The sequence below is a fragment of the Chiloscyllium plagiosum genome, unplaced genomic scaffold, assembly GCF_037043375.1.
Source record: "Chiloscyllium plagiosum isolate Xiang-an unplaced genomic scaffold, Cpla_swu_hap1 HiC_scaffold_24, whole genome shotgun sequence".
NCBI classification, from domain to species: domain Eukaryota; kingdom Metazoa; phylum Chordata; class Chondrichthyes; order Orectolobiformes; family Hemiscylliidae; genus Chiloscyllium; species Chiloscyllium plagiosum.
The window spans coordinates 31,563,506-31,580,892 of NW_028270162.1; the positions used below are offsets into that span (position 1 = coordinate 31,563,506).

Genomic DNA, 17,387 nt, shown 5'->3' on the forward strand with positions numbered 1-17,387 from the left:
CTCCCAAGAACATCTTGACACCAAGAACAGCTACGTAAGAATCCTACTCATTGACTACAGTTCAGCCTTTAACACTATTATCCCCTTGAGACTGATTACTAAACTTAGTAATGAGATTAGATTAGATTAGATTCCCTACAATGCGGAAACAAGCTCTTAAGCCCAACAAGTCTGCACCGACCCTCCAAAGAGTAACCCACCCAGACCCATTCCCCTACTAATGCGATCTCAGACTAAGCCCCACTCTCTACAATTTGATCCTCAGTTTCACTATCCACAGGCCACAATCAGTGAAGATTGGGGACAATATTTCATCCTCATTAACATTCAACACTGGAGCCCCCCCAGGTTGCGTACACAGCCCACTACTGTACAGGACTTTGTCGCCAAATACCAGACTAATGCCATTTACAAGTTCACTGATGACGCCACCATAGTTGGTCAAATCTCAGATGGCGATGAAAACAGACCTGGAAAGGTGGAAGACCTGGAAAAATGATGCACTGAGAACAACCTAGCTCTCAATGCTGGCAAAACCAAGGAACTCATCATTGACTTTCAGCAGGATATTACTCATGCCCCCCCTAAACATTAACAGCAGGGTGGTGGAACAAGTAGACAGTGTAAAGATCCTGGGAGTGGTCATCCACAACAAGCTTTCTTGGACTCTTCATGTAGATGCACTGGTTACAAAAGCCCAGCAACATCTCTTCTTTGTCAGGCAGCTGAGGAAATTTGGCATGACAGTGAATATCCTTGCCAAGGTTTATAGTTGCGCAATCAAGAGCATTCTATCTGGATGTATCACTACCTGATATGGCAAATGTACCATTCAAGATTGGAGACGGTTACAGAGAGTGGTGAACTCGGCCTGGACAATCACAAAGGCCAACCTCCCAGCTATAGAATCCATCTACCAGGCCCACTGTTAAGGAAAGGTTGCCAGTATTCTCAAAGAAATTATGTACAGTACTGTTGATAGAAACCTCTGCATTAATAAAATCTGTTTTGCATTATAGAAAGACAATCAGTTGGAATTTGCATCACCAATCCTTACGGATGAAGTAAGTATTAATATTTAATTATTCAATTTCTATATGATAACTGATTCAAGCTATATGTATATTATAAGTGAAAGGCAAAATTAATTTGAGTTTCTGCAGACAAGCTATTCTGTATTTTTCACAATCCATGCAGTGTTTTGAAAATTATTCACAATTTTAAATTAACAAGCCTGCATTGAAACTAGAGATTAGGCATTTTCTCTTTCCTATAGAGTAGTCAGTATGTGGAACAGAATCAAAGCAAAATCATTCAATTAATTGCCACGTAATAACTTTTTCCACAAAAGAGCTATAAACACCTTAAAAATACTGTTCATGTCTATCTTTGTGTGGTTTCTGATTCAGGTGTACCACAAAAAGCTCTGAGCTTTTCTGACAGTGGGAAGAAAACTCAGGGAAGAGCTACTGGTGGGCAATCTCTAATAGAAACTTAGAAAATAGGAGTTGGAGTTGGCCACTCAAGTCTGCTCTGCCGTTCATTTTGATCATGTCTGATCATTCAACTTAGTAACCTGTTCATTTTCCCCCCAAGAATCAGAATTATTTTCCAATCTGCTCAGAAATGTTATTATACACTTGTGAAGCATGTGAAACTTAAATCCAGCTCACCAAGAAAGCCCTCTGCATGCTGCTATGAGCTGAGAGGCTAATACTTTAGAACAGGCATTCGGCTTAAAGATTGAAGAGGTTTAAAGACAAAGAAATAAATCATATAGATCATGTACTGTAAATAACTTTTCAACAGTGGTTCTCAATATTTTTAACGAGCTACTCACTGATAATGAATGTTGTTGGAAGATTGGCATTTATCTATTTATGGTCAGCTGGTTTACTGCTTAAATTTTACCACCAATATCTTTTCTTCCACAGACATTTAACAAGATTGTCGGACTCTACAGTCAATCAGTTTTTCATCTGACTCCTTCACAAGTACTTACTGCTACTTCCGCAGGGAATTTGGTTATCTGGGACACAGTGAGCGCACCACAAATTCAACTTGATGCAGTAAAATCATACAAAAAAAAAGCTCTAAAACTGATGAATCTACAAAGTGATAGCATTACAGTGGTCACTGTGTCTGACAGGTGAGGGAAAGGCAGGCTATCAGCAGTGAATTCTTTGCAGAATTCAGATGTGTAATCATTCAAAATTGTTCTTCAGCATGAGAAAATGCATATTTTTATTTAATTTCTGGTCCCTTAACAAAACTGGTTTCTTGTATAGTACATATTTCAAAGATGCACATTCCAAAAATAAAAATGTGTGTATTGTTAATGCTGAAAAAAATTCTCATTATTTGCTGGAGGAATTTATTTGCTACTGGACTCCAAAAATACTGTTTCAGGGGGACCTTGTGATTCAATTAATAATTTTCAAAGATTAACTCTTAACATAAGAATGCTTATACATCATTTCACTGGTGGAATTATAAACACAGGGAAGGAGTATGTTTATAAACTTTGTTCCAAGTAGTGATAAGGAACTGGGAGAGGATGGCCACCCACTCATTCATGTCGTGGGTCCAACACTGGCAGTTGACATAGTTCTGTTACAGAGCCCCAGAGCATACTCAGTCTGTGGTGACATTGTGCCTCACTCATCTGGAGGAAACGGCATTGAGGATGATAGACTCTGGCCTCATGTACTGTGAATCCTGAGGGGATGTTCAACTGAGACATCTTTATGCTGAGACTGTTTGGTGCCTCCTGGAGGTTGGCGCTGGTTCTCGGCTTCTTGGCACATCTGATACTCCTCTAACTCCCTGTACCTCTACATCACAATAACAGTGACAATAACCCTGTCTGTGGCTAGATCCATTGGTCATGCTTCCAATGAACCTGTATGGGAATATAACAAGACAGGTCCTTAGTAATGTGGGCAGTCATTCGTATCACACAGTTTAATAATCTTTGCTTTACCAAGCAGGTTCATAAAATGTGTTCACGTGGACCTTTTACAGTGGATTTTATTCCAATGAATGCAGTAGAGTAGAAACCATAGAATCCTGAGAGTGTGGAAATAGGCCGTTCAGCCCATTGAATCCACATTGACCCACTGAAGAGCATCCCACCAGACCTACCTCTCCCTGTAAGCCTGCATTCCCCATGGCTATTCTACCTAGCCACTCAACCATCATGACATCCGAAGTACAAGCCATATCACACAAATACAGTAGGAGGTTGTGAGTGCTGTTTGATCATTGCTACTTTTCCTGCCACCTCACTGGACCCAAGAAAGGGCAAATAGTATACGAGAGCATAATAACAATAGGGGAGAGGAAGTCAGTTCTGTGCCATTGTGCAGCCTATGAGATCTTAGAATGTCTTTATGAATTGTTGCCCACAGATTCCACTCTTCAGGTCACCCGTGATTACTTTGGCTTCACAGAGGTGATAGAGATGTCTTCCCACCCGCCTCATATGTTCAGCTCTGGTTTTCAACTCAGACTCACTTCCCCAAATTCCCTGTCATTTCAGTGCCCCCTGATAACCCACTTGATTTTCACTGAGATGACTCCAGGACTGACGTGGCCCACACCTCTGACACCCAACTGGATGGACAGCCCCAACTGATACTGACCAATCTCTGACAGACCTCTGTCCAGCTCCCTCACTCACTTTAGTGAGACTGTCCAAATAGTTGCCCTGGATCTGCATCAGTGACCATAGCCACTCCCTGGACTGTAGTGATACAGCTCCCTTAATCATGACTGTTCCAAGCAGCTGACTGACCATGTCCAATCCCCTAGACTGATAACCGATGCTGCCCTTTAGTTACTGTGGTGGGATCCTCTGACTGAAGGCCTTTCCCTTCGCTTGTGTGAAGAGTATACCACTTAGACTTTGAGACATGACCAATTGGTTGAAATACATTCTGTGTGTTTGCCATGTAAGTTGCTGGCATGTAGCGTAGGTGTGAGATTGATATAGCCCAGTGTTGTACAGCAACATATCCGCTAACATGACTCATCACTCTGACAACCATGACAAGCTGCTTTTATCATGATTTTCCTTTCAGCACAGACACAGAGTACTATGAGCCTTTAAACTTTGATGGAGTTTGCAAAATGGAAAAAGGTCAAGTAAGGCAGAGATACAAGTAGATGCAGAGTGAGTGTGCATTAAGAAGTAAAGAAGGAATTCTGAGATGCATCCTTGTTAAATCCATGAAATGGCAGTAATGTAGCATTAGTGCGCTCCAAAGCTCAGCATTATTGTGCAGAACCAAATTGTGAGTGCTTTGGAGATATGCCAAGGTGTAGAGAGGTTGATATGGGTCCAAAGCCAATCACTGTGAATGGGGGCAATGGGTGGTTATGTGGAGAGTACCACAAGATTCTGGGGATTGCTGTCCAAGATGGAGGCCTGGAAAAGCAAGTGGATTTGCTGGCTAAGTTTCCCCTAATTTTTCTTTTGTGGCTGTGACTTCCAGAATTAGATATCACTACATCAGCATGGCATTCAGAGTGCGTGCTGTACGCTTGGAACTTCAGAGCAGTTGCACAGCCATGCAGCTTACAGGGGATACTTGTCACCAGTCGAGAGTGTGGTGCTGGAAAAGCACAGCAGGTCAGGCAGCATTCCAGGAGCAGGAGAATCAACTTTTTGGGCAAAAGCCCTTCATCAGGAATACTTGTCACCAGGTCTGAGTTTCATATTGGGAATTATCACCATTTAGTTTCCCTCTGGCTCACGACACAAACTGCATATCAATGAGATGAGATTAGGTAATAATGACAAGCTAAAGTGTGCAAATAGTGCAGTCAACTACTCACTGCTCCCTAGGGAGACTTCTGTCTTATTATTCAAAGTCTGTTTGAAGAATCAGACCTTCTTCTCTGGACATCAAGAATCTCATTTCTCCGATATCACCCTATTTTCCTAACTGGTTCATGAATTCCCATGCCATTCAGAGTGCGTTCTGTGCGTTTGGAACTTCAGAACAGTTGCACAGCCATGCAGCTTACAGGGCTGTGAAGATTCTGTCTGATGTTCTTCTATGGTGTTGAAAGAACACACTTCTCGATATTTCTATAAGTTGGTCATTTATGGTGATCTCTGCTCTGATCTCAAGTGCTAGGAGTACCTCTACATCTTGACTCTGATAAGGAAGTAGTGTCATTGGCATCTTCCACCAATGTCTTTTTAAAAGTGCTGCAGCTGATAGAAGGAGCTGAGTGGTGGCTTTAATAACTAGGAAGGTATTTGTTATTTTCATTTTAGAATGGGAAATTAAAGACATGAAGTTTGCATCTACATATCCATCTTATTATTTTTGTGATAGCAATGATGCTTAAATGAGGCTCAGTGGCAGCATCTTTGTCTCTGAGACAAGAAACTCAGGATTCAAGCCACACTTCATGAAGACCATTTATGATTTGGCCTCATCGATTGATTACCAACCTGCAAATGGGTGTTGAGAACAGCTGGAAAGATTCCTAGTCAATTAAACACTTGCACCTCAAGCTGTAGGACATGGCTTCAGGCTAACAACCTGTTCTAGGTTAGGGCAATTAATTGTATACAGACGTAAGCATGTGCTTTGTCTGTATGATGTTGGGGAAATTATTTTAATCTAATAGTGTTGAAATATTATTTAAGTCAAATCTATCAGCAAAAGCATTAAATTGTTTATATTTGTATGATGCTGACTGCATTTTTGCTGTTCATTACAGGTATATAGTGACTTGTGATGTCAAAGGTTGCATCAAGTTCTATGATGAGCAGCTTTGCTTACTTAATTGGTATAGTAACTTCAACCTGGGAGCCATCAGTTCCATTTCCTTCTCCAGCCAACCAGCTACCAAAGCCAATGAGAAAACCTCTTACCCATCACAGTCGACCATCAGTGCTGAGCAATTTATTGTCAGGTTAATGATGTTCTTATTTTATCTAAATGTTGCTATTCATTTCATATGGTCAAGCAGTATTACTTGAAATATCCTGGTTGTGTTAAAAATGTAGCAAATCCTTAAGTATATGCACTATCTCTTTTGTACAAAACATTAATTCAACGTGAGGCTTTATAGATATTTGGGATGAACCTTTCACATTTTCTTGCCTTTGGAGAGCTCAATGTTTTTCGCTTTTTTTTCCAGCAGTATCACCCCTAACCTCCTCTCTTGAAGGTGGTTTCACTTTTATCAGATGTAGTCACTTTCTGGTATCTTATCCAAATGACAATTCTTATTTTTCATCTCTGAGCTCAGACAGTGGCTCCTTTATCACTGTTTCTGTCAGTGATGGTCTTAAAAAAGAACAGGTAAGGCATACTGGCAATAAACCATGTGTTACAAATGTACATACATAGATTTTGAATCAACCTGTTCAGAGATGTTGCAGGTGGGACCTGAACCCAGGTCTCCTGGCTCAGAAGGAGGGACAGTACCACTGTACCTCAGGAGCCTTAATAGGCCTGAATCTGCCCATGCTTCCAAGATTAGATGTGATTATATGTTTTCAAATAGTATTGATATGGACATGCCCGGGATGGATTAGGTCGGAAGTTACACGACACCAAGTTATAATACCAGGTTTATTTGAAGTCACAAGCTTTCAGACTGTTGCCCCCTCACATGTTGGACTACAACTTTGTGTCATGTGACTTCTGACCCTCTTTGGGTAGTATGGCCACAAGATGGAGAAAGTGAGAACTGCAGATGCTGGAGATCAGAGTCGAAGAGGGTGGTGCTGGAAAAGCACAGCAGGTCAGGCAGCATCCGAGGAGCAGGAAAGTTGATGTTTCGAACATAAGCTCTTCAATCAGGCCAGTGAACCTAATAGGTCATACCTGTGCTAATGCTGCCCAGGCATCTGCCACCCTGCTTCAGCTAGCGTTATCTTTCATCCCGCTACCTCTTAAATGTAGCAACGCTATTTGCCTCAACTAATCTTAATCATAGAATCACAGCATTATTACAGCACAGAAGGAGGCCATTTGATTTGTCATCTCTGTGATGATACTCTGCAAGAGCTTATAGAGTCATAGTCATAGAGATGTACAGCATGGAAACAGACCCTTTGGTCCAACCCGTCCATGCCGACCAGATCTCCCAACCCAATCTAGTCCCACCTGCCAGCACCCGGCCCACATTCCTCCAAACCCTTCTTATTCATATACCCATCCAAATACCTCTTAAATGTTGCAATTGTACCAGCCTCCACCACTTCCTCTGGCAGCTCATTCCATACCAATACCACCCTCTGTGTGAAACAGTTGCCCCTTAGGTCTCTTTTATATCTTGCCCCTCTCACCCTAAACCCCTCTAGTTCTGGACTCCCTGACCCCAGGGAAAAGACTTTGTCTCTTTACCCTATCCATGCCCCTCATAATTTTGTAAACCTCTATAAGGTCACCCCTCAGCCTCCGAAGCTCCAGGTAAAACAGCCTGTTCAGGCTATAGCTATAGCTCCCGATAGCTCAAATCCTCCAATCCTGGCAACATCCTTGTAAATCTTTTCTGAACCCTTTCAAGTTTCACAACATTTTTCCGATAGGAAGGAGACCAGAATTGCACGCAATATTCCAACAGTGGCCTAACCAATGTCCTGTACAGCCACAACATGACCTCCCAATTCCTGTACTCAATACTCTGACCAATAAAGGAAAGCATGCCAAACGCCTTCTTCACTATTCTATCTATCTGCGACTCCACTTTCAAGGAGCTATGAATCTGCACTTCAAGGTCTCTTTGTTCAGCAACTCCCTAGGACCTTACCATTAAGTGTATAAGTCCTGCTAAAATTTGCTTTCCCAAAATGCAGCACCTCGCTTTAACTGAATTATACTCCACCTGCCACTTCTCAGCCCATTGGCTCATCTGATCAAGATCCTGTTGTAATCTGAGGTAACCTTCTTCACTGTCCACTACAACTCCAATTTTGGTGTCATCTGCAAACTTACTAACTATACCTCTTATGCTCGCATCCAAATCATTTATATTTCTGCATTCTAATCAATTACTGGCTAGAGAAGTTTCTTCTGAATTTCCTACTGGATTTATGAGGCTTATTTATTGTTTATCAATAGCTTGAGCTGCGATATTACTTGAAAATAGAAATATCAGGCCAGATTTTAATAGAGGAACTCACAACTGTACGGAAGCAACATGGCATACTGATTTTTGTGAGACTTTCCCTGACTCAGGAACTACACAGAGCTATCCAACTACTCTAATCATTTTACTGAGCCTCAGTTACACTATCATTTATGCATCTGCTGACTCCTCGAACTTCTTCCTGCTTTCTGACTGCATTTGACAATTAGCTGAGCCATCTCACCTTAGCCATTTTCCTTCTGCATAGAGTGTGCCTCTGTCTCTATCTATCTTCTAACTCCACTGACTGACTCTGGAACAATTTTCCAATGACTCTGGAACTGTTTTGAGTGACATATTGAAACCTTGCAACAAGCCCTACCCTATTGGTTAGCTCATTTGGCTGGATGGCTAGTTTGTGATGCACCAACAATCACTGAGGTTAGAGTTAAATTACTGAGGTTATCATTGAAGGACTGTCCTTCTCAACCTCTCCCCTAACCTGAGGTCTGGTGATCCTTAGGTTAAACCACTGCTGGTCATCTCTATCTAATGAGAGAGAGCAACTATATGGTCCAGTCGGACTATGACAACTTTACTAATGTCATGCCTGTCATATCAGTCTCCCTAACAAATACTAATAATTGTGGAAATAATTCAAACCAAAGGCCTTACACATACTTGGTCTATCTTACATTTGTTCCTTTGATATATTTCAGAAATCATTTTTATAAAACAAAATAATTGTTTCATTAAGGAAACGAAATTGTATGGGCAGAGTACAGGAAACCAGGATTAGATTAGTTAGGATTAGATACAAAGGTAAACTTTTGCAGCATCTTTGATAGAGGGACTGTCTTTCAGATAAGATATTAAACCAATGCCTTATCTACCCTCTTAGGTGGACATCAGAAATGCTTTGGCACACTTTGAAAAAATGCCTGGCATCCCAACCAAAAAGCTATTCCGTAAAGAAATTCACAAAAATAGTGATGATTATTTCACTGTTATTTGTGGGCACTTGCACTATTCAAATTGACTGCTGCCTTTAAAACAGTCACTAGATTTCAAAAGTGCCTAATTGGCTGTTAACTCTTTTGGAATGTTTGTGAAAAGCAGTGTAAATGTGGGTCTTTTCTTCTGTAAATCAGTGATAGTTGCAAGATGTTCTCAAGCTATAATAGTTTATTATAAATTGATTATTTTTCTTTATTTTCATACAGAAATAAACATCATTTTAATACAAATTATATTTATAGCATGTGCTGAGGATAGATGAAGAATTATTTTTAAATGTATTATAAAAAACCTAATAAAAAACCTAATATGAAACTTACAAGGGTAGGGAAACTGCTTGAAGATGTAATAATGTGTTGTTTAAATATAATAATATGATTTAATTTAATCAAGTTAACACAAATAGTTGAATTACACATCTTTTAAAGTAGGACTTTTACTGTTTTACTTATAACATTAAACCACAATGTATGAATTAATATTAAAAATGAGCAGAAAGGAAGCTGTTCAATTTTTAATGCCTTACCTCATTCTGTCTAGCTTCTTGCTGAAAATAAAAGATAGCTAATAAGCATAAGAAAAGGACTTTGAATGTTGCAACATTTTGGGAATAGATATGTAGAAAGAGGAATGAGATCCTGAAGGCAGATTCTGGGAAGCTAGGCAGGAGACTACTTCATGTGCTAGGTGAGTATAGGAACAGAATAGAGAAGATGATTGTGTGGCTGAAGAAAATATATATTGCTCCATCTTTAACCCAACAACTTAATTTGAAATGATATATTTGGCAGCTCCACTGTTGCTACTACTTTATCCTCATGATGTAGGATTAGTCACATAAAATATGTGATATATATTGTTTCTGACTATTACAAATATTTCGAAACATGTCCTTATTAAAATTTACTGGTTTCCAACCTATTTGTCTCTTTTCAAGGTATCACAACTAATTAGCATTTGAAAAGCAGAATTGAACTTATTGCCAAAGTTATAAAAATGTTTTCTTAATCTTATCTGCTTTTTGTGTGTTTATTTCAATGTAGAAACTTTGTTGTAGCGACAGTTGATGCAACAGTGGCTCACGTAACTGGAGATGGGTGCAAGCTTGAAATGTTATTGCAGGAGCATGGTGCAGCAGTACACGCTATAGCATGTAATCCTGCTCAACCGTTCATCTGCATGGGAAGCTATTGTGGACTCCTAAAGGTGTGGAACTACGAGAAGAAGGAACCTATCTGCAGCAGGCGTTTTGGAACAGGAAATTATATTCAATGTGTGACTTATAACAAAGCAGGTATTGCATTAACAATTTTAAAATGTGTAAATTTTTTTAATGCATATTAAAACATGTAATGTTTTTGATGATGATTTATGTACTCTCCATTTCAGACACCCATAGGCATCAGTGCTGTGAGCTTAAGTATCAGGTGGAAGGGTAAAGCTGCCTCCACTTTGCTCCATCAACAAGCCTCAGAACTGTAACTCTGAATGGTGTGATATTTTTCTATTTTACACACCAACTATCTGCTTGCCTCTCTTTGAGGCTTAGTGATGACTTGACTGCAGTTTGATGTTGAGTTTCATGTTCATTCAGAACTGCCATTTTTTTCAGGTTGCCATCTTTTTAATGGGGTTATCATCAGTATTAATAAGATACCACTTAGAGAATCTTGATTTGAAATTCATCCACATTAGGAATGTGACAAGGACTTGTAGTGAATTAACATCCTGTTTTAAACTGCACCCCATTTGTTTTTATGTATGCCTTGGAACTACATCAAGATTTGATGAACAAAAGTAATTTTGTTCATTATTTTCATTATTGACTTTTTCATTGGCAAAGTCCCACTTTCTTATTTCTGTAGGTTCACTGCTGGGAGTTGGATTTACTGATGGATGTGTACACATCCTTGATGCACTTTCTCTGACTGATGAGTTGCCAGAACCATTCCAATATGCCAGAGATGCTATTACTCAGATTACATTCTCACATGATTCCAGATTCTTAGCAACAGTAGTAAGTTTTTCAAATATTTATTAATTGTTTAGACTAATCGATAGAAGAACTTGATACAAACATATGTATACTTGTATTTTGCTATCAGCAACCAACAGTTTTTGGCGTTCATTTTTTAGGAACTTGAAGGTATAGATCTCCAGTCTCCATTGGTAGTTTGAATTTGACACTCTCTGCAGGGCATCTGAGAGCAGGGAACATGTAAGCAACCTGTTCAGCCAATTAGATTACAGAATCTTCACAGATGACAAAGAAGGAAGTAAAGGATAAGAAATATAATTTATATTTAAATAATTGTACTGGAAAATGAGGTAAAGATGGATCATACTCATTAGGTAAAAGACATAAAAGTACAAAAGACAAAAATGAACAAAGATGTTAATTTTTAAAAACAAATCTGCAAGACCTTTCTTTTTTCTAAACACATTCCTCTTCAAACTTATTAAAATAACTTTTCATGGATGGAGAAGGTGTTCAAAAGAAATTATGACTTACTAGACCATTAGAGTATTACAAAAGTTGTCAGAGCAGAGCATTTAGAAATACATTATCAGAGTCAGCATTGTTTCATGTCAGTGACATAAAGACAGATACATTTAATAGGCCATTTTGAGGATGTAACAAGCAAGATAGATAAAAAGGAAGGAACAGATATATTTGAATTTCCGATGGGTGTTCATTAAGGTACCGCACAAGAGGCAGTTTAGTAAGATAAGAGCCCAGCATTTTTTTAGAATTAGAATAACTACAGTGTGGAAATAGACCCTTTGGCCCAACAAGTTGACATCAAACCTCCAAAGAGTAACCCACCCAAACCCATTACCCTTCATTTTCCTTTTACCTAACCTACACATCCCTGAACACTATTTAGCATGGCCAATTCACCTAAGCTACACAACTTTAGACTGTAGGAGGAAACCCACATAGACACTGGAAGAATGTGCGAATTCCACACAGACAGTCACCCGAGGCTGGAACTAAATCCAAGTCCCTGGCACTGTGAGGCAGTAGTGCTAACCAACAAGCCACTGTTCCACTGGGTTCTGGAAGTAGTATTTAACATGAATAAAGAGTTGTCTAATTGATAGAAGACAGAATGTTGAGATAAAGATGGCATTTTCAGGATGGAAAACTGTATCTAGTGGGGTGCCACAGGGATCAGTCATAGGCCACAATTGCTTACAATGTACATTAATGACAGAAGTGAACATGCCATTGGCAAATTCACATATGACACAGAAATAGGTGCGAAGGCAGGTAGTGTGAAATGACATAGGGAGTCTATAGAGGAATAGAGACAGATTAAGTGAGTGGGCAAAAACTTAACAGTTGGAATGTAGTATGGAGAAATGTGAGGTTATGCATTTTGGCAGGAAGAATAGAAAAGCTGAGAGACAGATTACAGGAAACTACAGGGATTTATCCTTGTCCACAAATTATAAAAAAGTTAGCATCCATGTTCAACAGGTAATTGGGAAGGCAAATGGAATGCTGGCCTTTCTTTCAGAGGGAATGGATTATAAAAATAGAGAAGTTTTGCTAAAACTATATAAGGAATTAGTCAGACCACAGCTGGAATACGCTGAATAGTTTTGGTTTGCTTATCTATGGAAAGATACCCTTGCATTGCAGACAGTCCAAAGAAGGTTCACACAGCTATTTGCAGGTATGGAGGGACTGTTTTATGAGGAGAGGTTAACTAGATTGGGCCTGTAATAATTGGAATATAGAAGAATGAGAAGTGACCTTATTGAAATATACAAGAATTTTAGAGAAACTTCACAGGGTAGAGGTGAAAATATTGTTTCCCCCAGTGGGAGAGTTCCAGGACCAGACAGCATAAACTCAGAGTAAGGGAGTTGCTTATTTAAGACAGAGATGAGAATGAATTTCTTCTCTCAGATAGTTGTGAATGTGTGGAATTCTTTCCCACGTAGGGCTGTTGGGGTGGGGTCATTATATACAATCATGACTGGGTATAGACAGATTTTTAACCCCTAAGGGAATCAAGGGTTATGGGGGAAAAGGCATAAAAATGGAGTTGAGGATTATCAGGTCAGCCATGACTTCATTAAATGGCAGAGCAGACTTAATGAGCCCACTTCTGCTTCTGTGTATTATGGCCAATAACAGGTACGTGCCCATTGGTGCATTTGAGTTTTTTGAAAGGTAGAGGATCCTAATTGGAAGAGGTGAATTGGGAAGGCGAAGTTACTTCTGGTGAGTAACGTAATTAATGAGATGCATTTTTGAAAGACAAATCAGGGCAGGACTTGTACACTTAGTGGTAAGGTCCTGTAGAATGCTGCTGAACAAGGAGACTTTGGAGTACAGGTTCATAGTTCCTTGAAAGTGGAGTCGCAGGTAGATAGGATAGTGAAGAAGGCGTTTGGTGTGTGTAGGAGCGTTTTCCCCTGACAGGGAATGAAAACTCAGGAAGCAGGCAGAACTCAGGCAAGTGGAAGTTTATTCGTGCTGAAACTGGTTAAAGCAGGGGGAGGGCTAAAGGATCTTCCCTGAATCTGACCTCGATGTACAAGCTCAATTATTCACTTCATCTTTGGCTCAGATCAGAAAATGGATCAATGACACACTCTAACTTGTACAGTAAAAAGCAGTATTTTTTATACATTTCTGTATTATAATGATCACATACAACATGGTTACAGCCCATCCCTCCTCATCCATCCAGCCAATCCAGTCAAACACCTAAACAATTATGAGCATTCCTATGTCCAGCCTCACATTCTCATGATCTCATGGTGTTTAATAGAAGCTATAATCGTTAGGCCTTGGGATCTTTCTATGCATCATGTTCATTCACATTTCAAAGTTTATTGCTATACTCCTTTGGGCCTCTCAGGCTGCTTTTATCTGTAGAGATAGTTTGAATTCTATTATTTATTGTATCTCATGTGGTATCTTTATCAAATTCAGCTATTAGTCTTATATTACCCACTGTGGAGAGTGTGGTGATGGAAAAGCACAGCAGGTCAGGCAGCATCTGAGGAGCAAGAGAATCGCGCTTCCTGATGAAGGGCTTATGCCCGAAATGTCGATTCTCATGCTGCTCGGATGCTGCCTGACCTGCTGTGCTTTTCCAGCACCACACCACACTCTCGACTCTGATCTCCAGAATCTGCAGTCCTCACTTTCTCCTTATAGTCCTAATTATGCATGCAAAAATATAAAGGACAGTTAGTTTTAACTAATTGCTATAAGATTTGTAATATTGATTTTTGTTAGGAAGTTAGTTATAAAGTGTAAGGTTAAAATACAGCTTTTCCTACTCTTAGTAGTTTGTGATTAAAGGCTGTAAGTAACCTATTTTGTTCAAGGTGCATAATGGTATTTCCTGAAGATAATAATTTTAAGCATTGGTTTTATATATATATATATATATATATATATAATATGCTAAAAACTATCCTTACGATTCCCTCGAGAATTTCTAACTAAAACCTATTGCAGAGTAATTCAGTTCAAACAAATACAAAATAACTTTATCTGTTGTTCTGGTAACGACTTAAGGAGGTGACTGGGCTTATCCTGTGTCTGGTGTTCATTCATTCACTGGGGCAATTATTTTTCTATCAATGAGGGCTAAGCTTAGTTGCTTGTCTACTTTAGAGACATGCCCTTATCAGTACTAGGAGGAAGTGAGGACTGCAGATGCTGGAGATCAGAGTCGAGAGTGTAGTGCTGGAAAAACACAGCAGTTCAGGCAGCATCTGAGGAGCAGGAGAATCGACGTTTCGGGTTCCTGATGAAGGGCTTATGCCAAAAACATTTACTCTGCTCCTCGGATGCTGCCTGAATTGCTGTGCTTTTCCAGCGCTACACTGTCTACCCTTATCAGTACTGTCTGGAATGGGGTTCTTATAGCCTTGGTGTGACTTTGTTCAAAGATGTTGTCATTTTCTTCAATTAAAGGCTGGAACAGACTGTTTGTCTTATTTATCTCCTGTCAGCCATCTTGTGTCTTAATTCTAAGGCAGACTGCCTCATTCTGTAGGTTGGCCATTTTGTGTGAGCAGACATGGACCATTTTGTTATAAACATATACAGTACACCCCTACAGTATGCTTTCCTTTATTGGTCAGTGTTGAGTACAGGAGTTGGGATATCATGTTGTGGCTGTACAGGACGTTGGTTAGGCCACATTTGGAATATTGTGTGCAATTCTGATCTCCCTCCTATAAGAAGGATGTTGTGAAACTTGAAAGGATTCAGAAAAGATTTACAAGGATGTTGCCAAGGTTGGACAAAGTTAAACATCACACAACACCAGGTTTTAGTCCAAAAGGTTTAATTGGAAGCACACTAGCTTTTGGAGCACCGTTCTTCATCAGGTGGTAGAGGGCTCAATCCTAACATAGAATTTATAGCAAAAATTACAGTGTGATGTAATTATACATTGAAAAATTGATTGTCTGTTAAGTCTTTCATCTGTTTGAATACCATGATAGTTTCTCTTCTTTCATGTGTAAATCACAAAATCTTTTTTTAAAAAGTTACGTTCTCAGGTTAGTTGTTAACAATGGTGATAGCTAGGTTGGGGGTCGTGAGTGTGAGAAAGTCTATGTGTGTGTGTGTAGTGAGTGTAGAGTGTCTTAAGTCTGTGAGGGAGTGCATGTGTGAGTGTAGGAGTGTGTGTGTCTGTAAGGGTGTGTGTGTATGTCTGTGTGTGCGTCTGTGTGTATGTATGTCCGTGTGTATGTGTGTACAGGAGTGCCTGTGTATGTGTGGGAGTGTGTGTGTGTAGGAGTATCTGTGTGTGTGTGTATAGTGCAATGGTGGTCACCTGTAATGTGACATGAACCCGGTTGAGGCCCTCCCTATGGGTACCGAACTTAGCTATCAGCCTCTGCTCGGCCACTTTTCGCTGCTGCCTGTCCCGAAGTCCGCCTTGGAGGATGGTCACCTGAAGGTCCAAGGCTGAATGTCCTGGACCACTGAAATGTTCCCCAGCTGGGAGGGAACCCTTCTGTCTGTTGATTGTTGTGCGGTGCCCATTCATCCGTTGTTGTAGTCTTTGCTCGGTTTCCCCAATGTACCATGCCTCAGGGCATCCTTGCCTGCAACGTATTAGATAGACAATGAGTCACATGAGTACCTGCCATGTACAAGGTGGGAGGTGTTCCCATGCATAATAGTGGTATCTATGTCCACACTCTAGCGCCTACTGTGACAGGGTTGCATGGAGTTGTCCTGACAGCCGGGCAGCTTGCTACGAACAATGATCTGTTTGAGGTTTGAGGTTTAAAGTGGAGGTGCGGGGAAGGTCTTGGTGAGGTGTTCATCCCCATTGATAATGTGTTGCAGGTCATGAAGAACATGGTGTAGTTTTTCAGCACCTGGAAAATACTGAACAACGAGGGGTTGCAGCACGTGTCTGTCTCCTGAGGAGGTCATTATGGTTCCTTGCTGTGGCACGTCGGAACTGGCAGTTGATGAGTTGGGTATCGTACCCCGTTCTTGCGAGGGCACCCCTGAGTACTTCCAGGTGTCCGTCACATTCCTTCTCATCTGAGCAGATCCGGTGTACGCGTAGGGCTTGTCCATAAGGGATGGCTGTTTTAATATGTTTTAGGTGGAAGCTGGAGAAGTGTAGCATTGTGAGGTTGTCTGTGGGTTTGCGGTAGAGTGTGATGCTGAGGTGTCTATCCTTGATGGAGATGCATGTGTCCAAGAATGAGACAGATAGTCAAGAGTAGTCCATGGTGAGGTTGATGGTGGGATGAAACTTGTTGATGTCACTGTGTAGTTTTATCAGTGACTCCTCGCCATGGGTCCAGAGGAAGAAAATGTCATCAATGTACCTGGTATATAGTGTTGGTTGGAGATCCTGCATAAAGAAGAAGTCTTGTTCGAAGCTGTGCATAAAAATGTTGGCATATTGGGGTGCAAATTTGGTCCCCATGGCTGTTCTGTGTGTCTGGATAAAAAACTAGTTGTCAAAGGTGAAGACGCTGTAATCAAGGATAAAGTGGATGAGTTGTAGGATGGTGTTTGGAGATTGGCAGTTGTTGGTGTTGAGTACTGAGGCTGTTGCCGCGATGCCATCATTGTGGGGGATGCTGGTGTAGAGTGCGGAAACATCCATTGTGACGAGGAATGTTCCCGGTTCGACTGGTCCTTGGGTGCTGAGTATCTGTAAGAAATCCGTAGTGTCGCGACAGAAGCTGGGGATCCCCTGTACAATAGGTTTCAAGATGCCTTCCACATAGCCGAAGAGATTCTCACATAGGGT

The 17,387-nt window shown here is 40.4% G+C and overlaps 1 protein-coding gene across 3 annotated transcripts in view; it reads left to right on the plus strand.

The window, feature by feature from the left end:
• cfap251 (cilia and flagella associated protein 251) overlaps window positions 1-17,387 on the plus strand; it is a 79,986-nt gene that overhangs the window by 35,365 nt on the left and 27,234 nt on the right. For all 3 annotated transcript variants that reach the window (XR_015761301.1, XM_043715307.2, XM_088000309.1), the window contains 5 exons: window positions 1,020-1,064; window positions 1,935-2,149; window positions 5,740-5,934; window positions 10,161-10,411; window positions 10,983-11,134. Coding sequence is in view for 2 of the 3 variants with exons in the window: in XM_043715307.2 (XP_043571242.2) it covers window positions 1,020-1,064; window positions 1,935-2,149; window positions 5,740-5,934; window positions 10,161-10,411; window positions 10,983-11,134 (858 nt within the window). In the remaining variant the exon portion in view is untranslated. The remainder of the gene's footprint in view (window positions 1-1,019; window positions 1,065-1,934; window positions 2,150-5,739; window positions 5,935-10,160; window positions 10,412-10,982; window positions 11,135-17,387) is intronic.